This window comes from Protopterus annectens, chromosome 12.part0 (genome assembly GCF_019279795.1).
Source record: "Protopterus annectens isolate FY-2018-M chromosome 12.part0, PAN1.0, whole genome shotgun sequence".
NCBI lineage: Eukaryota > Metazoa > Chordata > Ceratodontiformes > Protopteridae > Protopterus > Protopterus annectens.
In genome coordinates this window covers 1,161,177,016-1,161,201,657 of record NC_056746.1, presented here as the reverse complement: position 1 = coordinate 1,161,201,657, position 24,642 = coordinate 1,161,177,016, and the positions used below count along the sequence as shown (strand labels likewise).

General features: G+C 41.6%; 1 protein-coding gene across 3 annotated transcripts in view; it reads left to right on the top strand.

Moving 5' to 3' along the window:
* The window catches only part of CHD6 (chromodomain helicase DNA binding protein 6), a 2,211,516-nt gene that overhangs the window by 435,510 nt on the left and 1,751,364 nt on the right, over positions 1-24,642 (top strand). For all 3 annotated transcript variants that reach the window (XM_044090190.1, XM_044090189.1, XM_044090188.1), the window contains one exon: positions 8,098-8,215. In XM_044090190.1, coding sequence (XP_043946125.1) covers positions 8,098-8,215 — 118 coding nt within the window. The remainder of the gene's footprint in view (positions 1-8,097; positions 8,216-24,642) is intronic.

Here is a 24,642-nt window from a genome sequence, read left to right as displayed (position 1 = left end):
TATAAAACTGGTACGGTGTTAGCATTCCATCTCTAAAGAGCCATTATTTACAGATAAGAGCTAGTACAGAAATTTTATCTGCTAACCAAACCTTGTCCTCATTGTGTATTGATGGTTACGCACACTCTGTATTTATTCAGCCATATATCTCTGCCTCAGAGGTGCACCTTACCAAGTTTTCTAATTACTTGCCCTGACTGTTTAGATGCTGCTGCGTAAGCATCCTAAATCATAAGGTACCAACAGTGCATGCTGCTTCATCTTACTTTAGGATCACTTTCACATATTCCTGCTCTGGGATCTCATCCACTGGCCACTCTCCAGTCCACAGTCTGTTTTAACTGTATTTGGGCCACTTGCAGCACAGTTGAAAACCCCATAAACAAGTTCAAACACCCGTTCATACCTTTAACCATTCTTATCAGCCTTCTCTTTATTAAGTCCTCCTTAGAACTATCGGAGCAGTACTAAGCACAATTTCAAACAGTGCTATGTACAATGAGAATAACATTTTATTTTCAGCTCTTGCCACAGCTCATAAAGATCCCATTTTATTTTTCATATTTAAATGCTGTGTTGTTTTGGAAAAGACTTCTTGTCTTAAACATACATGACTTAGGCTTGGCAGGATTAATTTTTTTCATTTTCAGTGTTGATCACCACTGGCATTTTTACATTTTGAGAGACTGTCTTGCTGAATTCTGTAAAATATTCTAGAGGTTTTGCCCAAAAAAAAAACTCTCTGGAAAAAAAAACAAGCTGTTAATATGTGGTTATGTGAAGAACAGGCACTAGTTCTACTGCTACGTTACATAAACAGACGAGTAAACATACCTTTCAACTGTCTAGAACTTCTCTGAAGGCCTAGATTTTTGCCTCTTACTTTTGGGCTGTCCGTCACAAAATGTGTGGTTTTCTACCAAATCACTGGGAATTGTAGTCATTAAAGAATGACTGATGTATATGAGTTTCAGACTTTGTATCAGAAAATGCATGATAATTCAAAACTGGTTATTCTAGTATCTTAAGTTTGGAAAGGAAATATTTAAAATCAGTCCCTGATATTAGGCTTTAGTTGCCCCCCCTCCCCCAACATTAGTTTTAGCTTTGTCTGGAATTCTTTCAGCATGAGGTTGAGAGATATGCTGGCAAATAGTAGTTTTTTGGCCAGCGCAGTACAGTTTTTGTTTTCTAGCTACTGAATTAAGCACTGTACCCAAAACTGCAGGTAGCTACCATTCGCCTTACTAGCTTCTTGAAGTGACAGCTGTATGGTGTTCATCGTGCATACAGCTGCAGTAATCACAGATGGGTTCTCTGCCATCAGGCGGGTCTTCGGTCGGCCGAATTCCAAAGTCTAGGTCCGGCGTCGGTTGTTGTCGCTTTCTTTCCTGACGTCAGTGAGGCAGGTGTATATAAGACACAGCCGACGCCATTTTCTTCAGTCTTTTTTGCCGCGCGGTGCCAGAAGCAGAAGCAGTTCGCAAGTGCCAGTTGGCCAGCTCCTGAATTTACGAAAAATTGGAAACCGAAGTCTTCATTAAAGCTAAGTACCCCGTTGGGGAAACTTTTCTTGTCTCAGACCGATGTCAGAAAAAGTTAACAATTGTATTTCTTGTGGGAAGCAAATACCGCATAAGGATTTCCATTCCCTCTGCATACCTTATTTAGGCCCAGACCACGACGTCTCAGGCTGTTGCTTTTGCGCTACTTTCAATAAACGCACTATTAAGCGTCGGGCGGAGTTCGCCCAACACTTTTTTGGTACAGCCTTTGATTATAAAATGTCGTCGGAGACTCCGACTACCGTTTTGTCCAAAAAACGCAAGGACAAGGACCGACACGCGAGGGCCGCGGTCCCCACCGACACCACGCCAAAACCGGCTACACGTGGTCCGGTTCTCAGCGAGACGCCTATGCAGTCCCTGACTACCGACAACACTTCTTTGGCGGTGTCTTCTGTAACCGAGACCGCAGGTACTTTGGCCCATACCCAGACTACAACCACCGAAGCCACTGTGAGCGTTGAGCCTCCTAATGTGGACAGGTCCACTTCCACCCATGGTGTCTTTAGACCCTCATCCTCCTTTTCCATTAAGGCCTTTACTAAGTCCAAATCAGCCAGGCATCCCAAGAGGCCTGTTGCACAGGGCCCATCTCCAGGCCCCATGCCTAAAAAGCAGATGCTTAAAATGGCTGAGGATTTAATTACTCTTATCAGGGGTTCCCAACCCCCTCCAGACAAGAGACCCAGAGTGGAGGAAGATTCTCCCTCTTCTGATCAGGGCTCCATTTTTTCAGAACATTCTGATGTAGAGGAACACTCTTACTCCCCTTTTGAAGATTCTGATGCAGAGCAGTCCGTTCCTTCTGTATCTCCTCCTGAGGATTTTTCTTTTGGGGAAACCTTGCACACCTTGAGGGAACACTTCCATTGGGAAGGCCAAGACTTTTCTGATTCCAAGAAAAGACTTAGGGAATTTCTTTTACCTCAACACAGACCTCTGGCGATACCTCCCTGTCTTGGACATACTTGATGATGTTTATTCGGAGGCTTGCCTTAATCCGGATTCCCTGCCTTCTGCCCCAGTCAAGCCTGATAGGTACTACAGAGTTCCTAACTCTCACCAATTTCTTCACAAAAGCCATAATGCTGACCCTGAAACCATTTCTCAAGGCCCCAAGGGAATGAAGGCCTCTACTACTAAGAATCCACTACCTTCCGAAAGAGAGTCAAGATCCTTAGAAAGGTGGGGAAAAAAAGTTTATACCTCGGCCACCCTAGCCATGAGGGCTTAAAATTGTCAGTTTCATATGCTTAAATATCAGCAGTTTCTGTTATCACAATTAAGAAATAAAATGTCTCAACCTGAACAACCAGATTTGAAGGAGTTGCAGGATATGATGCATAGTGCAGAACAAGTGGGTAAACACACCTTACAATGTGGTTATGATGCCCTAGAGGCCTCAAGTAGAGCTGCTGTTACAGGATCAGTCCTTCGTAGACATGCCTGGCTTGGGAACAAATCTTGCCTGATCATGTGAAAGCTAAACTTCTAGATGCTCCTTTACAAAAGGATGTGCTATTTGGTACCAATGCTGAGGAGATATTACGGAAAATGGAAGAAAAAGCCAAATCTATGCAAACTGTCAAAGCTTTTCTACAGGTTCAACCACCACGTTTTAGCAGAAATTGGCCTTCTAAAAACTGGTCCTTTCCAGCCACGGACAAGCCCCAAAGGGGTAGATACAGGCGCACAAGGGGCAGAGGGCAATCACAAGGATCATGTAGAGGCAGGCAATGGCAAACTCCAGCACCAAGAGGTGGCGAAGACAGTGCACAACAATACAGGAAACAAACCCAATGACTTCCTCCTTTCCATGCCAAGCAAGTCTCAGCTGGCAGCACCCTTGGGAGGAAAGCTGGCATTATTTACAAGAAATTGGCATATTGTCACAACAGACAAATGGATATCGGATGTTATAAACAGAGGCTTCAGATTTCATTTTCACACTCTCCCAAAAATGAGAGGCATGCCAAACCTGCCACACAATCTAAGGGCAGAGGCACAACTACAGATTTCAAAGCTCATAGACATGAAAGCTATTCAAGAGGTACCTACTCACGAACAAGGTCAAGGTTTTTATTCCAGACTATTTCTGGTACCAAGGAAAGGAACCGACTGGAGACCCATTTTGGACTTATCCATCCTAAGCACATTCTTACTCGTACCAAAATTCAAGATGCTCACATTACAGCAGCTTCTTCCCATGCTGGGCAAGGAGTTTTGGCTGGTAACATTGGACCTCAAGGAGGCATACCTGCATGTCCCAATCAGACAAAGTTGCAGAAGATACCTCAGATTTCTTGCAGGTTCAAGCCACTATCAATTCTCTGCATTGCCCTTTGGCTTATCTACTGCGCCCAGAGTATTCACAAAATGCCTGGCATCAGTAATTGCCTACTGCAGACTTCAAGGGATACAAATTTACCCTTATTTGGACGACTGCCTGATCCAAGCGGACAGCAAGCACATACTTCTGGAACATCTGGCTTATGTAACACGGTTACTGCAGTCTCTGGGATACACAATCAACAAAGAGAAATCCAGGCTAACACCATCTCAGAAAATAAATTTCCTGGGTGCCAACTTGGACACAAACACCCAGATGGCCTATCTTACGCCAGAAAAACAGGGGCAACTAACTCAGTACTTCAAAATACTAGCAAAATGTACCAGGCTTACTGCAAGGAAAATCCTGCAGGCTCTGGGCTTCATGGCATCTTGCATTCTTTTAATCCCATGTGCAAAGTTGCATATGAGGAAACTTCAGTGGTACCTAAAAAACCTATGGTCTCAACATAGCCACAGTTTGGAAACAATAATACCAATAATTCCATGTTTGCAACAGGAATTTCTATGGTGGGCCCAGTCATGTCAAACAAACACAGGTCTACCATTCTGCAAGCCTCAAGCAAATCAAGTCATCACAACAGACGCCTCAGATTACGCCTGGGGGGCGCCCATGACAGACAGGTGCATTCAGGGCAAATGGTCACAAAAGGAAAAGTACCTTCACATCAATCAAAAAGAAATGCTAGCAGTGATAAATGCAATTACAGCTTTCAAAGACCTCCTGCATCCAGGACAATTATTGATAAGAACAGACAACACCACAGTAATGTGGTACATAAACAAGGAGGAACATATTCATACCCCCTGTGCAGACTAGCCATGACACTTTGGAGCTTGGCTCTGGAATGGCAAATCGAACTTCAAGCACAGTACTTGCCAGGTTTGGAAAACACGCTGGCAGACAATCTAAGCAGAAATATGACAGATCCCCACGAATGGAAGTTGCATCCTCAAGTGTTTACAAAGATAATCCAAGCGTGGGGGGGGCCATACATAGATCTCTTTGCCTCCCACAGGAATCATCAATTGGAAAAGTTTTGTTCGAGGACCTTTCATCCAAAGGCCTGGAGAGTGGACGCCCTTTCATTCAGTTGGACAGCATGGACAGTTTACGCTTTCCCACCTCTGCCTCTTCTGCCCAAGGTGCTATTGAAAGCAAGAGCAGACAGACCGAAGATGATACTGATTGCTCCAGACTGGCCAAGGCAACACTGGTACCCACACCTGAGGAGCCTAACACGTACTCCTCCCTGGTCCCTACCTCTGATGCCTCTTCTGCTGACTCAGCACAGCTGCAAAACTCTTCACAGTCAGCTGAAAACACTCAGTCTCGCTGCATGGAAAATTCCTTAACACCACAACAGACCCTACTCTCCAAAGAGGTGCAGGATATCATTTTGGAGGCCAGAAGACCATCTGCTAGAAAGACTTACTCTGCAAAATGGAAACGGTTTTGCTCTTGGAATGAGAAAAAAGGCCAGGACCCTAGAAAACTGATTTTTCCTCAGGTATTACAGTATCTAGCTGAGCTGTTGAACAGTGGACTTTCATTTTCCTCCATAAAAATCCATGCCTCAGCCATTTCTGCAGAATTCAACACGGATCCACCCTTATTCTCTCACCCACTCTTAAGACAGTTCCTCAGAGGGGCTAAGAATATAAGACCACCAAGGAAACAACCAATACCAGTCTGGGATCTTAATTACATTCTAGAAAAATTAACATTGCCTCCCTTTGAACCAGCTGCCTCAACAGATTTGCAATATTTGTCCTGGAAAACAGCTTTCCTTCTGGCCATTACCTCAGCTCGTAGGGTTTCGGAACTACAAGCCCTCATGGCTGTGCAACCCTTTCTCATCTTCCATCAGGACAGGGTTTCCCTTCAAACCAATCCATCATTTATGCCTAAAGTGGTATCCAGGGTAGCTTTAAATCAAGCCATACACTTACCTACCTTTTACCCCAAACCTCAAAACAAAGGGGGAAAGCTGCTACACTCCTTAGACATCTGTAGACAGCTACGTTATTATTTGGACAGAACAAAGCCCTTCAGGAAATCAAAACAACTTTTTGTGTCCTATGCTGTAGGAGCTCAAGGGAAGCCAGTTACCAAACAGACAATTTCAAAATGGATAGGCCACTGCATACGGTTTTGTTACTCCTATTGTGGAAAAACTGTCCCTGCAGGCATCAGATCCCACTCCACCAGGGCCACAGCTTACCTCTACAGCCTTCCTCAGAGGAGTTCCTACCAAAGATGTTTTGGAGGCAGCCACTTGGAGTTCTGTGCATACCTTCACAAAACACTACCACCTGCCTTTATATTCCAAAACTAGAGCAGGCTTTGCCACTGCTGTGTTGCAGGGCATTCTGGCTCATCCCAGTTCCACCTAGTGCCTACCACCCTGTGCGTAGCTTTGGGATTCTACCCATCTGTGATTACTGCAGCTGTATGCACGATGAACATAGTACAGTTTTGTACCTACCATAAATGTAGATGTTAGAGTGCTAATACAGCTGCAGTACAGGTTTCCCTCCCTCCCTCCTTCCCCTCTTGGTAAAGGCCTAGGGTCTAACCCCTCTTCGTACAACCTGATTGGGTTATCCTTCTATGGTATATTTGCTTACAACTACTGATTTTTGATTATATTGCATTGCATGTATATATATATTGCCTTCCTTCTGGGGGCACCTGACATCTGGGGCAAGAAAGACTGAAGAAAATGGCGTTGGCTGTGTCTTATATACACCTGCCTCACTGACGTCAGGAAAGAAAGCTACAACAACCGACGCCGGACCTAGACTTTGGAATTCGGCCGGCCGAGGACCCACCTGACGGCAGAGAACCCATCTGTGATTACTGCAGCTGTATTAGCACTCGAACATCTACATTTATGGTAGGTACAAAACTGTACTTTCCTCATAAAGGAACAAGTGTGATAACTTTCATTCTTAGGAAAAGTGTGGGGTGAGAAGGACAGTGACACCAGCATTGAACGCAATGAAGAACATAAAAAACATTGAATTAAAGTATAAGACCTTGAGCAAAAAAATCATGTTAAAAAAGTGTTCTCAATAAAAAGTCTTTTTTATAAGAAAGTATTTATGAAAAATACTTGCAAAAAATAAATTAATTAATAAACAATGCCCAGAAATTAGGATAAGATGATTTACATTGTTAGAATTTTTTTTTTGGGGGGGGGGAGCATTGTTTATTTATTTTTGCAAGTATTTATCATAAGTACTTTCTTAAACTTTCTCAATAAAAAAAGTTTTTTGTAACATGATCTTTTTGCTTAAGGTCTTGTTTACTTTAGTTCAGTGTTTTTCATGTTCTTTGTAAGGCATTAATGTCATGTTTTTAATTGGGGACATTTTTTGATTGGTTGTAAAACTTGAAGGTATTTAATGATTGGCTGGATTTTTATGCCTCTTCTGAAGTCTGTTATCCAGCAGACGAAAGTGCTCAATCACTTGAATTTTAAGTTATTTGATTTCATTTGTTTCATTAAAGTGTATTTTCTCCCATACATCTTGGGTGCAGTTTGCCTTTTTGTTTGGGTTTTGGTTTACGGTAGTGGAGCTCTCAATAAGTACCATTCTCCATTGCTGTTGCCCCAGACTAAAACTGCATCCATAATTTATTTTTGGTGTTGTGCATGCTTTTTGATAATTCAAGGTCAGGCACCTAAAAACTGATTTTATGTTTCTCTTCATGGTTTGAGCTTTGCTCTTTACCATCTCACTTTGATTTTAGAACTCTGAGCAGGTGTATTATCCAGTAGCTAAGCATTTTTTGAGAGTTGGGTGCGCAATGTGGCAGATGTGATTCAAATCCAAATTCTGTTCTGTCGTAGTCATATGTTTTGATATTTCATCAGTTTGTATGCCTATCTTTTGCCCTTTTTACTTATGTGAGATTTTTTTCCTTTTAATGAAGGTGGAAGGGTGATGAGGACCATGCTGCTTTGGTCTCCAAAGACAATTTGATCCATTATGCTTTTAGAAGTCAGTTATAAGCACAAATTCAGAGTTGATCAATCTTTGATTTGGAAACAAGTTTTCCAAGAAGAAATGCATGTTGAGGGATGGGTCTGTCTGTCTTTGTTCTATTCGTAGCCTGGTGGCAAGAGGTTTCATTTTTCTGTCCTGTAGTGAGATTTTTCATTTTTATTTCTAGCTCTTATCTACACTGTAAATGGGCAACTATGGAAGAGCTTGAGAAGGACCCAAGAATTCACCAGAAAATCAAACGTTTTCGGACCAAACAAATGCAAATGAAAAACATCTTTACTGAGGTAGGCGAAAGTAAGAAAATGAGCTTTTAAGTCATTTTAGCACACCTGATGACTTCAGTTTGATCTAAAAAAAAAAAAAAAAAAGAGTAGACTGATGTTGTTGTGGCTCTCCTTTTACAAATTACACTGGAGCATTTAGAAGTTGTTTTTTTTTTTCATTTACTGATTCTTTGGATTTACAAAGAGTTTTATTCTACAGTTTTTGAGAATCTGGTCAAATGTAGACACTAAGACTTAAAATCAGGGTGTAGGGCAAACTTAATTACTTCAGATGTTCTTGTCCTAACTGAAAAGTGCCAGCCAGTACATTTGACTGAAGCAGTGGGTAAGCAAGATTAATAAGTTTAAAACCTTTATTTATTCATTGACATTTGATTATTGGGAAGGTCTGACTGGGTAGGTGCCCATTTTCAGCAGAGGCCTGGAGGAAAAGCTCCAAAGTATCACAAAAACATTTCTAAGAACAATAACTTTACAATCTTCAAAAATAATACAAAAACATCTTTGGTTTAAATAATTAAACACCACATGAAAGCACTGGTTAAGAATAGATGTGACTTATATGACAATGGTTTAATATTTAGAGAACTTTTGGCCAGTATATAGTGAAATTAAAGTGAAGTTAGTATAATATAAACAGAAAGTTCAGTATGAAATAAAAAAGAGGGTTGTAGCATATTTAGAAAGAGTCAGGGATGAGAAATTGATTAAAATAAGGAAGTGAGTTAAGAATTGAGAGTGAGGTGCTGTAAGGCATGAATATGTACTTGTTAATATTTAGGGATATAGTTTATCCTGGGGTTGAGCAAGAAAAGAGACAGATTTTGGGTAGGACATCTTTCAGAATGGTTTTAACAGACTGGAGAATTGGTATTGACCTGATTGATACACTAATGGAGTTCTAGGCCTTAACGGAGAGGAGTTTTATGGTCCTTGGATTGTAACAACGGACTGTTAACTTAGTAGTATAGAATGGTTATGAAAATTTAAATACTTGCAGACGTTAAAAGTCCAGATAGAATCTGGAGGCTTTTGGAAAGGCAAAAGCTGAGATACTTTCACTGTGATATATTTTACAAAAAAATGTTATGTACTTGCCATAGTGATAGATATGTGGGACCAAGTCCATCTTCCTCTACCCAAAGGACTACTAAATTGCAGACCTTGATCAGCTTGATACCTAAAAATTTTCCAGGCTACAACATTACACCCTTCTGTCCTTAATCCTTTGCATAGAAGGAAACCCTGTCCGGATCTCTCCAAGTCCAGACTAAGGCAGATCAAGTTTGAAGAAAACGCATGAACTTAAGGCATAGTTAAGTCAAATCAATGCAAGTAGATGGAGATGTAGAAATCAGAGGTTGCACAATTCCTGACTGAATCCAGAACGGACAGAGGCTGTACTAAAACTAAGAAGTGAGTGAATAAGGGCTTACAGGATTTTTCAAAGAAAGAAAACCCAGTCACACAAGTTGAGGAAGTTGGGAAAATAAACTAAATACAGTACGAAATTGGGAAGATTGTGAAGAATTATCCTTGCACCCCCCCCCCCCGCATATGGTTTGCTATTGTTTGTGCGAACGGCATTCTGTTGGCTGCAAAGTGCCGAAAATCAGAATGTCGAACGCACAAACATTTGTGTGCCAGATAGTCGACTCCACTTATGCAACTACTGCATTCGCATAAGTGTAAGTTGACTATCTCCACAGAGATCGCGGTACAGTGGGGAGTGGAAATTCATCCACATCCCCACTGTAGTGCGATCTCAGAGTTAGAATATATAAGTGGGGGGTTGTTGGGGGCGCAAAAACGTGATTTGTCGTATAGGAGTTCAATTTACATCAGCTCCTATACGGCTATCACGTGGTGGTTTCAACAATAATGTCGAGTCAAATGCGTCGAACATTTGGTTCGACAATGTCAACGTTGTTTTTTTTTTTTTTACTTTCGGTGTTACTATTCGTTTATTTGAACGGAAAATGTTTTTCCATTCGAATAAACAATAGTAAACCATACACGCACACACACACACACACACACACACACACACACACACACACACACACACACACACACACACACACACACACACACACACACACACACACACTCACACACTGATATTTGAAGAGAAATACAGGCAAAGGAATCCGGATATGTAAAACTTTACAATACAAAAAATAAGAAAACAAAGAGGAAAAGAAAATTAGTAATGGAGAAGTTAAAGAAATAGAAACTGAGGTTAAGGATTACCTACAAATTGAAGGATTCAGTGTAGAAAATGTAATTCAGAAAACACCACAACAGGCTAGAGCAGTGGATATCCAAATTAAGGGGAAACCAGTGGAATGATGAGCAATTGGTCAGGTGCCATATGAAGATATTTTGGAGCTTTTCACAGGAAACCAGTATAAACGATCACTTGAAGGTGGACAGCAAGGGAAGGAACAGGAAACTCTGACACAGTCAGTGTTGAGGAAGTGATAGGCCAGTGAGTTCCCATATGGCAGAGCAATGGATGGCACAATATGAAATTGAAGAGAATATGCCACAGGAGGATGCTATAGAACTTTCTATAGAATGCCCCGCAGGAAATGGAAAATTAAAAGTATGCCCTCGGTTTAGAAGAAAATGAGCTAAGAGAAGAGTTGCTTGATTTAATAGCGATAGATAGACATATTAAGGTCAATGAAAGAAATAGACTGCAGAAGGTCAATAAAACCCAAAAAGTCAGAGGTTTGATAAAAGAGATAAACACTCATTAGGACCATTCATAGAGGTCCATGCGATATAACAGAAGTAAACAGAATATTCCACCGTGCAGCTAAATTAATAATAAAGTTCTACCATAAGAACACAGGGTAGTGAGGGAAAGGAAGGGGAAAAATCGAATACCATCATGGAAGTATCGAAAAGAGAAAACTATAAAGCAATTAAGACAAGAAGTGTCACTGTTAGAAGAATGCAGAAGAGGGAACAGCTAAAACTACTAAGAAAAATAGACGTAATAAAAGCAATGCATAATATTAGAACAGACCAGGATGTATCATGCACTATCGCAAATAAGCTAAAATTCTCAGCACAGGCATAAAAATGTAGAAGATACGCAGATAAATATAAAGGAAAAGTACAAAATAATTTATTGATGAAACAAGTTTTACAGACAATTGGGAAATGGGGTAAAAGGAATTGAAAGACCACCAAAAAAGAAAAAAAATAGATACATTTTGTATAAGTATGTATGAAAATCCTGTAGAACATAACAGAGATGCTAAATGGAGAGAAGTAAAAGAAAGAATGAGAAGTTTAAAGGTACAGGATATGAAATTGGATGAAGTAACAGCCAGAGAGTTTGAAACATAGTTAAGAAATGCCTCCAATTGGAAAACTCCAGGCCCAGATGCAGTACATAACTTCTGGTTAAAAGTATTGACATCTTTGCACAAAGATTTAGCTGCGAGTAAGAACTATTTATATGCGAACCCTGAATAGACCAGCCTGGCTAACAACAGGAAAAAAAATGCTCTTACTTAAAAGTGAACCTCCAAGCTACCCTAAATATTATAGACCAGTAACTTTCCTTCCAGTGACGTATAAACTATACACGGGAACTGATGCCATCAGAGTTTATAGTCATTTAGAAGAAAACTCAATTATGGCAGTAGAACAAAAGGGCAGTAAAAGAAAGTCATATGGAACAAAGGATCATTTGTTGTTAAAGTCATAGTGGACAACTGTAAAAATGGGAAGAGTCTAATATGATATGGATTGACTACAAAAAAGCATTGACAGTATCCTACATTCAAGGATAAGAGAGTGCTTTAAAATGTGTAAGATACACACTACACTGATCGACTACATTACAGTGACCATGAAACAGTGGCAGACCGCTTTTCAATTAAGCCATGATAAAGCACAAATTATCCCAGGGATAAAAATTCAAAAGGGATATTCCAGAGTAACTCTGTCTCACTGCTGTTATACTGTCTTGACCTTAATCCATTAACCTGTCTACTTAACAGCTTAGGCCATGGCTATAATTTGACTCCTAGAAAATAACAAAGTGTAAGACTTCTCTTCTCTTTGCCAATGATTTAAAAATGTATAGCATTCCTCATCAGATGAGGAACTGAGAAAGTACAACTGCAAGTTGTCAGAACTTTTTCAGATTATTTAAGAATGTCATTTGGTCTTGATAAATGTGCATGATAAATGTGCATGATAAATGAGTTTGAGTGATCAGTTTGGCAGAATCCAGAAAGTTAGTGGTAGTTTCTTATTGGCCTATACAGATGTGGTTTCTGCAGATTATAGAAGGTTCCCTTGGGCACATTCTGTTTGCAAACCCAAATGTCTCGCTCCTTAGGTGTGCTTCTCTCAGACATCAGTGCCTTCAGTCTGTCAGTTAAGCTTTTGTAGTTTTAAACTTTGCTAAAAACCTTGATATCTGATGATGTCCTTTTCATTCTTCCTCATTGATGGATCTTGGATCCGACACAGCATCCAACTCAGCCGCTTCTTCCAGACTTAGGTTCCGAGTCTCAAACTCCTCCCTGTTCTTATAGTACATCATACTTTCTCTAACTCCCCAGATCTTGTTTGCCGTGCTTTGTGTACAGACTTTATTCCGGAATCTCAAGACTGCTAGTGGTTTGAGATGAGTCTTTGTCTAAAAATTCTCAAATAATTTTTTCTTTAAATATATAATTATATATTGTATATGGTTGTTTTTCTATTTTTCCTCCCCTTCCTATAGATCTCGAGAGGCATTGGGGACCTTTAGTTATCTTCTGCTTTTTTTTTTTGTGCCGTTGGCACTTCTTTTCCCGTTTAAAAAAAATCCTTCTAGTATATTAGTGTTATTCTCTAGAGTTTATTGTTGTATTCCTTGTGGGGTTTCATCCATTAGGTTCAGTCTTAAGCTATGGCCGATAAACCTATGGGATTCAAACGATGCACTTGTTGCACCGAATTTGCATAAGATCCCAGATTCAGATGCCCACAAGAAGTGCATCTGTTGCCTAGCACCACGGCATATATACACTGATTGCTTATTGTGTGTGGCCTTTAACTCTCAGGCCTTGGCCAACCACTGAAACAAATAGATTTTGAAAGGCCTTTTACCTGCGTCTTCTGCCTCAGGGGCTCAAACCCCCTTGAAGCATGCCGGCTCCAAAAGATCCCTTTCTGTCCCTTCAAGGGACTCTTTGGAGTTGAGTGAAAAATGTTCCAGGCCCTTGGATCCTACTACCCCAGATCTGAGTGGGACCAGAAAAGCATTGGATCCTAAATAATCTTCGGATCTGTTGGCTGTGGATCCTAGTGCCAAAACTCATTATTTGGCTCCTATTACTTCTGCCTCAAGCAGATCAAAGGCCATCTTGGATCAGGAACTGATCCTTTTTTCTGGTTTTCCTACTCCAGTAATACCTTCTTTGGACCCAAAACCCTCAGATCCTGTTATAAGGACTTGACTGCCAACCTTTCAACTAGAGCCAGTCTCACCAGCCCTTCCAATAGAAGTTTTGCAGACACCAACTAAATCCAGGCATCCTTCTCCAAATCTTCCCGAACTCTCACTGAGGCTGATATGGACAGGGTGATGCAGAAGTTCCTCAGGGTGCAAATCCAAATGGGAGTTTTGCCATCTCTGTCCCATCTAGGATCTGTGAGAGTTTCATCTCCTACATTGCAGACTTCTTTTCAGATCCATCCCTTGGTTTTGGAAACCCAAGACCCTGTTTTCCCACGAGAGTCGTGGTTGGTTCAGAGGAAACTTCCTTCCTCAGTTCCGACTATGTCCCTAACCAGCCCTGCTCCCTTCCTTTCGGCTCAGAGTGGGTCCCGGGTCCAAGACTTTGGCACCGACTCTGGGGGGTTGCCTTCAGCTCAGGAATGGTCATATCCTTCACTTTCCATCGGAGCTTTGGCCGTCAACAGCTCAGGTCTGGTTCTGTTGGGAGGCCTGTGATCCATGGCTGGTTCTGCTGTCTCCCCTTCGGTGACTTCTGCTCAGAGGAAGAGGTTTTCTCAGGTCATTTATCCTTTCAGGTTACAGAAAGGGCTTTCTCCAGGATTAGAGAAGCATTTCCTAACACCCAGGGTCTGCTCCACCCTTCATTGAATCTGAGCACTGAGCCCATCATGCCTGCCATAGATCAGCCTGCCCCGAAGAGCCTCCAGACCATTTCCCCTCAGGGAGTCCCCCTTTCTTCTGATACCTCTCCAGAACACACCGTGGAGGAGGTCCCTTGGAAGAAGTGTAAAAGGAGGCACACAAACTCCCCTATGGAGTCTCTCACAGAGGAGACTGACTTTGAGGGAGAAGGATCCTTGTGATTACCACCTGAAGATGTGTCCTTTGGAGACATCCTGGATCTCTTTAAACAGAAAGGTGGCTTGTCCTCCCAACCTTCTTCTTCTTCTGAGGAATTGGTGTTCCTGGAGGCTTTCTGGGTAGCCCCATCTACATTTTGGGCATCTCCCCGGCAGATGTTCTGATAGATTTAGTCAGACATGGTTTATCCTGTCCCCAAGTGCCTCTTTAACATTCTCAGCCCACTTTCCGATCGTCCACATTGGAGAAAAGGTATTCCAGTAGATGCTGTTGCAGCAGCCATGAAGAAGGAGCTAGCTGAACAAAGCTGCACTGTCCATCCACCAAATAAAGAGTCTCTGGTGACGGACAGACATGGAAGGCATGTTTACACCCTCAGCTACTTGTGCTCTGAGGTCGTTAAACTGTTTGGCGCACTTCACCTATTTCCACAGAGAGATCTGGTCAAGGACTTTTCTCACCAACTGGCTACTCTTTCCTCCCTTGTAAATTCCTCAGTGAGGTTGATTTTGCACACTGCGAAAGGTGCCTCACAAACAGCTGGCACAGGCATAACCATTAAGCAACAGGCCTAGATGCTGCTTTGTGACTTCGTGGAGCCCTTCAAGGCATCATTCATTAATGCCCCCTTTGATGGTTCTGCTTTGTTTGGACCGTCAGTGGAAGGCACACTAACCAGCAATGAGCAAGAAGGGAAGACTGTGTCTGCTGTGGAGATCAGGTTTTCTACCCCTCAGAGGACCCTTCTCAAGGAATCGGCAAAGAGAGAAGAAAGGTTGGTTCAGAAAGTCTCAAGGATCTTTCCAGGACCCGTGCGGGGACAACTCCTTGAGAGGCAGAGGAGGAGGTTTTAACTGCAGACACCATCCTAGAGGCAGAGGGGATACGCAAAATCAGGTTTTCAGGGAGCTCTTTCGCGACAGACCCTATCAGCACTCCTGAAGGGCTGCACGACTGTTCTACTCTGGAGGCAGTCAGGGATGTCTATTCTTGCACCTAGACACCTGGATAAACATAATTTCCTGGATGCTAAACATTATATCCAAAGGCTATTATATTCCCTTTTCTCTACATCCTCTAGGCCCCAGGAGGAAACTCCCCAAAGTGCCACCTAGTCAGAGGGAGTACACTATTCAAGAATTCCAAAAATTTTGAAGAAAAAGAATCGTCTAAGAAGTCCTGACCGAACAAAGAGGATTTGAACTTATTCTCTGCTTCTTTTTATTGCCAAAGAAAACAGGGGGCTTGAGACCAGAACTAGACCTCAACAATCTAAATCAGTTTGTCAAGAAGTCAAAATTCCAAATGGTTACAGTCCAGTCCATTCTGCTATTTCTGCGCAAGGACGATTGGATGTGCTCTGTGGATCTTCAGGACACATACTACTGCATCAAAATAGACAGACGCTGTAGAAGGCGCCTGTGCTTTAGTTTGGGAGCCAGTCACTACCATTTCAGAGCACTGCCCTTTGGACTCACCACAGCTCCCTGGGTGTTTACTAAATGTTTGGCAGTAATAGTGGCTTACCTGAGGCTAAAAGGCTTCCAAGTGTTACTCTATCTAGATGATTGGCTTGTCACTGCACCAACAAGGCTTTTACTGCTTCAGTCCAGAAACCATCTAGTAAACATCTTTAAACATCTGGGTATCATGCTAAATCTGGCAAAATCAAACTTGATTCCTTTGCAGAACCTAGAATTCATAGGGACATAGTTGAACACAATTGCACAAATAGTTTCCTTACAGAGGCATCACATAATGTTTCTAAGGTAGCAGGTTCAGGATTTATTAGATATGTCTTCTCCACCAGCAAAATTAATACTTTGGGCACTGGGTTCAATGTCAGCTGCAGTCGTTCTACTGCCATTAACAAGACTCTTTATGAGAGTAACTCAGTGGACAATAGCATTTGATTGGTCCATTCTCTAACAAACACTTTCAGTTATTATAAAACTGTATTCGATCTGCAGGAATCATCAGCAGTGGTGGATGCAATCAGATGACCTGTTTCTAGGCAGACCCTTTCTCTCCCCGCCCCGATAGTCACAGTGATATTGGATGCTTCCTAGTGTGGGTGGGTGTTGGGCATTACCAAGGAAAGATGGTCAACGCATGTGGTCATCCATCGAGACCAATCTGCGCATCAGTGTCCTAGAGGTGAGAGCAGTCCTAACTTTGTAAGCCTTTCAGGACCTTCTCTCTCTCTCGGGACGATTGCAATTTATACAGACAATGTCAGTAGTCTGGTACAAGAGTAAACAAGGAAGAACCCATTTTTACCTGTTGTGCAGGGAGGCCATGAGCGTTTTGGAATGGGCAATATCTTCAGACCAGTTTCAAGTTGCAATGCACATTCCGGGGAAAATTAACGTCATAGCAGACAGACTCAGAAGGTCTGTTCTTACCCCTCACGAGTGGTCCTTAATCAGTCAGTAGCATCCACAGAACTTCAAGTGCGGCAAGTATTTTGCTGTGACCTCCCCAAAGGGAGAGTCACTGAGGGATGCTCTGGTCCACGATTGGCCCCTGGGTCTCCTTTACTCCATTATGCTTGCCCTCCTCTTCCTGTGATCCTTCAATTCTTACAGAAATCCAACAGGTTGAAGAGCTCAGTAATCCTCATTGCCCCTTTCTGGCCTAGTCAGGTATAGTTCCCCTTTCTTTGGTCTCATCTGAAGTATCTGCCTTGGATACTGAATTCCAGGCAGGATCTCCTATCCCATCCATCAGACATCCAACCCCCCCAACTTCCACACCCTAAGGTTGGACCGCATGGTTTCTCCACTTCCAGTAATTATAAAAAAGTCCAGGCCTGTCCCTTCTGTCCTTGATATAATCCTGGCTTCTTCTCAGAGGGCTTCCACTAAAAAGGTCTACAACAGTAAATGGAAGAGATTTTCTGTTTGGGCCTCGAAAGAGAATATCAGTAATTTTTCAGATCCCACTTCAGCTATTCTTTTTTCTTAATAAATAAATTTCAAGGAGACAGTTTCCCTACCACTAAGCTTCAACTGGCTGCCATATCCAGTTTTCATGCTGGGAAGGGGTCTTCCTCTCTTTTTTCTTCCAAGTTATGCAAGGCTTTCTTGAAGGGTATTTTTCTCCCTTGGCCCCCAAAGAAAGATCCTTCTCTTCCTTGAGATCTCACATTAGTGCTACAAGGACTTATAGAAGCCCTTTGAACCGGCAGATTGTTGTGACATGACAATTCTGTCCTGGAAAACAATTTTTCTAGTAGCGATTACTTCTGCTAAGAGAGTATCAGAGCTTCAAGCCTTGTCAGTGAAACCTCCTTACATCGTTTTTCATAAAGACAGGTTATCAAAGACAAATCCCTCCTTTATGACTAAGGTAGCCACGGAATCCATCATTAAACAATCAGTTTAGTTACCAGTCTTTTTTCCCAGTTTTTCAAACAAAGGAGAATATATTTTCCACTTTCTAGATGTTCACAGGCAATTACATTTTTATCTCCACAGGACAGAAAAGTGTAGGAAATCCGATCAGCTATTTGTATCTTTCTTAGCAAATTGTTCAGGTCATGCAGTTTCTAAGATTACTTTATCTAAATGGATTATGGATTGTATTCCCTTCATTTATTCATAAAAAGATATTCCATTACCTTAACTACCCAAGGCTTGTTCCACCAGAGCTATGGTTTCATCATCTGCCTTCTCTTCCAGGACCTCAGTTGTTGAGATTTGTGCTGTAGCCACTTGGTCAAAGACTTGGAACTTTGTCTCTTATTATAAATTGGATATTATTTGTAGGAGAAAGGCATCCTTTGGCTTGACCGTGCTCTGGCACATCCTTCCTTTAGGGCCACCCAGGAGTTATGTAGTTGGGGACTCTGACCCATCAGTGAGGAAGAATGAAAAGGGCAACATCAGATTTAAAACATGTTCGTACTTAACATAACTCCGTATCTGTGTTGTCCATTTTCATTCTTCCCCCCGCTTTGTGCCTTTGAGAAGTTCATGGAGGAAATTCAGAAGGCTTAGGTTCTGGGTTTCTGCCACAATTCTTTTCTATTTTCTGTACTATTCCTATAACCTATTAAACTACAGGGCAGCAAACTAGATCTGAGGAGTTACAGAAGATGTGATGTATTATGGGAAGAGGGAGGAGTTTGAGACTCTGAGCCTAAATTTGGAAGACGCAGTTGAGTCAGATCAGAGACCCATCAGTAAGGAAGAACAAAAATGGACAACACAGATATTGAGTTATGGTAAGTACATAACTTTTAATTCTCATTTGCAGTTGGTGATCCTAGCCTCATTGCAGAGGCTTTTGACAAGGAAAACTTGAAAGGAAAACTGGAAGTAGTGTCTCCACTGGGCAGCCAAAGAGAGCATAGAACCTCAGCAGTCACCCCTCAGCCAAGTTTTAAGATACTTGACAGATTTCAGTTACTTGTCTGATACTGTTGCTCGCGTGATGGAGTACTTTAAATGGGATTGCTTACAGGTCTCTGATATCCGGAAGAGATACTATGAGCTTTTACAGATGGAGTTGTCTAAGCTGTCTGCAGTTCCTCCTGTTTTGGCAGCTCTTTTGGATACCTGTTCTGCTGCCTTTGTAGCTCCAGACTCTCAACCCTCTGCCCCTAAGAAAAGTTCCCTGGTGTCCTTCTGTGGTTTCAGTCTCAATTGATAAACCTTCTAAGCTTTTGCCCTCCTCTAAGTTCCTTCTTTCAGATAAGGACAGTAGAGCTGTGGTAAGGTTGGGTAAAAAACTTGCAACATTGTCTGATCATCCTGATTCTGAAGGGACCGCTTTAACTCTTTCCCTGCTTGGGTCCACTTTCATGTTTGCCTGTCACTCCATAAAATGCAATTATGATGCAGCTGACGCCTTTTCCAGGGCTGCTGCCTTTGGTTTTGTGATGAGGTGTTATTCTTGACTTTGCCTTCAGACTTTGTCTGATGATGATAAAGCCAAACTTTTGGATGCTGCTCTGGATAATAAAAGTCCATAAAGAGTAAGGGTAAGGCCATGCAGGAACCTAAAAGCTTATTTTTGTGTCCCCAGTATCTAAATTTCAAAGGAATTACCTTTAAAAATCTATCTTTGTTAGTAGGCAGACTTGTCAGCCTTCCAAAGGTAAGAAAGGGTCTAGGTGTATTCCTGCTAAATCTACTCAAACTCCTACATTTCAGAAGCTTTCCTGTCAGGTCAAGCCTGTCTCTGTTTGACATTCTACTTCTCCCTCCCCCTCAGCCAGATTCCCTTGTCATTTTCTGTCTCTCTCAAATTGGCAGCAGATCACCTATGATTTTTGGGTGCTGTCTAATTGTCATATATATTTCATGGTATGGAAGTCCCTTGTCCCTTTTTCAGGCATTTCGCAGCCTTCTCCAAACCAGCTTTCTATCTCCCAGAGGTTTTGCAGTCCCGTTTTGATCAAGGCACCTTTCAAACCGTTCTATCCCCCCAAGTGAAAGAGTTTTTGCTCCAGGATGTTTTTGGTTCCCTGGAAAGAGGAGACTTTGAGACCAATTCTAGACCTTTCTCTGCTCAACACTTTACTCAAGGTCACTTCTTTCAAGATGCTGTCTCTTCAGTCTTCTCCTTCTTCCTTAGGCCTTCTTGATCTTAAGGATGCCTATTTTCATATTCCCATTCACCCTCTGTTCAGGAAATTTTTGTTTCTCTGTTCCTTCCTCTCATTTTCAGTTCTCTTCTTTGCCCTTTGGCCTTTCAACTTCCCCAAGGGTATTCACCAAATGCCTAGCTCCTGCCGTTGTTTTTTGCAGACCAAGGGATACAGGTATTCTTCTATCTAAATTACCTACTTATTTAATCTCTTTCTCTCAGCAATCTCCTTCAGGATCTCCACTTTACCACTGTTCTTTTACAAAGTCTGGGGTTCACTATCAGTATCAAAAAGTGTGTCCTTATGCCTTCCCAAGATCATGTTTTATTGATTGCAGGATTCAAACCATTCCCATGTTGGCTTCTCTTGCTGCTCCCTAGGTTTTGTCTCCGACAGCCTTCTTCCAGTCTCTTCTTTCACTATTCTCTGTCACATCTAGGGAATTTTTCAGGGTTCTGGGGTTTATGGTCCCCACCATCCCCATGCTTCCTCTTGCCAGGCTCTGGCTTCAATATTGCCACCCCCTGGAGTTCCCTTTTACCATGCTTTCTTGTCTTAAACTCGAGCTGCAGTGGTGGATTTGGCAGATGTCTCTCAATTTGGGACTACCTTTTCAGGCTCCATTTCCTTCTCGAGAACTATTTATTCACAGATGCTTCAGATCAGGGGTGGGGTGCTTCTTGAAGCCCTGTGAAAGCTCAGGGTTTCTGGCCTCCTTATCAGAGATTAGACTGTATCAACATAAAAGAGATGAAGGCTCTGCTTCTGGCACTCTGAGACTTTTACTCCCTTTTCTCCCAGCCCCTTGAAAATCTTCGCTGACAATACCACTGTGATGTGGTATATCAGCAAACAGGGGGTTACAAGGGCTTATCTCCTTTGCTGACTAGTTCTTTAGGCCTGTTGTCTGGGTATCAGTTATCAGGTGATTCTTCAGGTGGCTTACATTCCTTCAGAGCACAATCTTTGACAGACTGTGTGCAAGTCTAGAACACAGGCTCTCGAATGGATGCTACACAGAGATACTTTTCTGGACACAGCCCATCTGTGGGGTATTCCTTGGGTAGATCTTTTTGTCTCCACTCTAAACAGACAACTTCCTCTATTCTGTTCATGAGTACTACGTTCTCTAAGATTTAAAGGCTTTGGTATACTGGCTGGACATTGGGCTATCCTTGGCAGGAGATCCCTTCAGTGAAGAATACTGCAGCAGTGAACAAAGGGACATCTACTGTTATGGTAAGATTTTACACAACTGTGTTTTTGTTTGTTTATTTCCTGACATGGTGGCTGGTACTGGTGACAGTGTAACTGGACTCTTATTGCTGTCAGGCGCAGAATGCAATTTTGAAATAACATAAACTATGCACTGGTGTGCTTGCAAAACTATATTTCAGTGTTAGGCGGTTGTCTTTAACACTGGGATATCCAAGGAACTGTTTAGTTAAAATGCTGATGAAGATAACTTACTGACAATTCTTTGCTTACCCTTCATACCAACAGTGGTCAGGAGCCAGAGATAGTTTACAGCAGTAAGTGTATGAAATTTTATTTAGAAAAAACACCTAATCCTTTCAGTTTATTTTCCTCAGGCTATGGGGAAATGTTATAGAGCTCCAGAGTTTAAATGCATTAGAAAATGCAGATAACAAAAACAAGTATTAAAGAACTTGAAAGTAAATTAAGTACAAATCACTTGTATACAATAATTCGTACTTTGAACGCTACATTTGGTCTGAAATTGTTTCCAGGGGTCATTGTCATTGTTCCACTGTATTCAGCATTCATTAGAACTATCATTGAGTACAATGCCCCCTTTGGTGTGTACCTAATCAGGCATATCCAACAAGTGAAACGTTTTCAAAGGAAAAATATACTTTAAAAATGATCAAAACACGGTAGGTTCAGGTTAAGGCACTTTAATCTTGCAGCAAGGAGACAAAAACGTGCTAATACAGAGTTTGTCTAACTAGAAACAGGAAATTCTAACATTTTTATACACTTTCTAATAAGACATTGCCTACCAAGCTGACGTAGTGAATCACAAGTTTTGTCATCATCATTTAGTAATAATTGTTTTCACAATATTCTGCTGATTTATCAATTTTTGTGAGAAACTTCCTAAGGAAAACAACGTGGCCTTGGCTACCACCGGTTAGATATATGCAATGTTACCATTCAAGGTACTATGGCTAATTTGAGCACAAAGCAAGTAGTTCATTTATCTAACAGTCCTTTGTCTATATTATCTCTAAACTCCTGCAGCTGCACATGTTCTCATACTTCGAACAGAGCTGATTGTTTAAAATCATTACATTTACAGAATATAGCATTGTTCATTCATTTTCTCCTGACCTAGCAGATAACCACCTGCTTCTCAAGTGCATTTCCAAAAGGCATAAACATGAATATTGCTGTGCTAGCAATTACTAGGTCAGAGGGCATCTTGCAAGTTTCAGAAAGCACACTGCAGTTTCAAAAAGCATCTTTTCAGTCTAATATGAAACTCAACTATATATAAAACAGTGCATATAAAATAGAATGAAAAATGTGTTAACTTATTTAGTTTCTAATTAGCATTAAGCATACACACTTTAATACATATTTTTCTGACATTTCCCCCCTGTTAATACTTTTTCATTCTATTTTCAAAAGAATAAACAGTTTGCTTCTTTTCCTAACCTCTTCCATTCAAGATTTGCAGTTAAGAAAGTCATTCAGTTTAAACTTATGAAAGTGTTTCACATTCTAACAATTCTTCAAGTTCAGTACATTGATACATAGTCTCAGAAACTGATATATCTATAAATTCTTTGATTAACTTTTTCATGCAGGGGATACCACAACAAATACAAGCTCCTATCAGGAGCAGTCCCACACAAATGGCAATCAAGATGTTCATTAGGATGGAACCCCATCCCCAAACAAATTCTGGAAAAAGTCCGTCAGAGGGTTTGGGCCTGGCTTGGTCATGGCCGACACTTGCTGTATCACCTCAAGGTGGTCGTTTATCTTGTGTTGATGATCTGGTATATACGCACAGCACTCTTCTTTGATTAAAGAGCACGTACCACCTCTCGCCGCTAGGGTGAAGTCAAGAACCATTCGCTTCTGGAGCACTACAGTTCTCATAGCATTCAGTTCATCAGTTATCAGTTCAAGAGCAGAAAAAGTTGCATTACTCATTACTTCAAGAAGTTTAGACAGTTTTCGCAGCTCCCAAATCGATTTCACTGCGCCATATGCAGGTAATATGCCTGCCCACGATATAACAGCATCACTCAAGTCCATGTACATCAGTTTGGTACCCACAGTATGATGGTCTTTCCAGCCCGCCTCGATCTGTCCCACTGGATTTTCAGGCTTTCTGACAGCTTTCTTGGCCACATCTCGGGTATTTCGAATATTTCCCTGAGGCAAAACTGCAGTGTGTCGTATGGCCGGGACCAGGTACCCCAAAAAACAGTTGCCGGACCAATTCTCAGGTAACCATTTATATTCTTTTTTACCACACACAAAATAACAATCCTCTACCTTAGTAGTTACTTTGTTACGAAATGGCTGCCCTGCATGAAACATTTTCCTATTACAGATAATTGTTTAAAAAGTACAGGATTACGTTGCACTTGGTCAATAGTCTTATGCATGGACTCAAGAAATGAGTCATAATTTGTACTACAAGTTCCACCCATTTTGTTTGCTTTGGAATAACATTTATAATGTACAGTCACATTGCACTTGCTCCAACCCACTTGAATTGTGTCATTCTTATAAAAACATACAGTTCCCTTTTGTGTCACAGGCAAATACAGTGCTGCCTTATCATATGCTTTAATAGCTAGTGTGTCATGAACCAAATTTTCTCAGGTTTCATTGACCCCTAGGGGGACTGCAGTCATTAATAACCCCCCCCGTATGCTGTTGGTATGGCTGTGCAGATCCAGCAGTTCGAAACATTAAAAGTCTCAGCATACACACGTGTAATTGCCTGATAAGTGTTAAATGTTTGGGTGCCAGTCTATGTTCGGCTCATCACGTTTAATCAGTTCAACTTTTGTGGCAGGAAAAAGAGAAGGCCACAACAAAAAGAACAATGTTATCAGTATAGCTACCAGAATAATCATGCAAGTTTTCTGAGGTTGTTCAGTATCTCTGTTTGCTCTATACCTGGTCATTTTGTTCTCGTTGTACAACAGTAACAAGGTTTTTGTCCAGTTCAAAGTTCCTAACCAGTTTACAGTGTGTCAAATGAATCCAGGACGCTCGCTCCGCGATCTTGACTGCAGTGGGTGTCGACAGTAGTACCTGGTACAGCCCTTCCCACTTCGGAGAACTCCAGTTTTTTCTCTTCACTATCTTCACCCAGACCCATGTGCCTGGGAATACTGCTGCTTCCGATGGTTTCGTTTGCTCTTTATCTGAAACAGAATTTAACTGCAAAAGTTTGTTATTCAAAAATCGCCTCATATACCCTGCAAGTGAACTGTCAGCCTC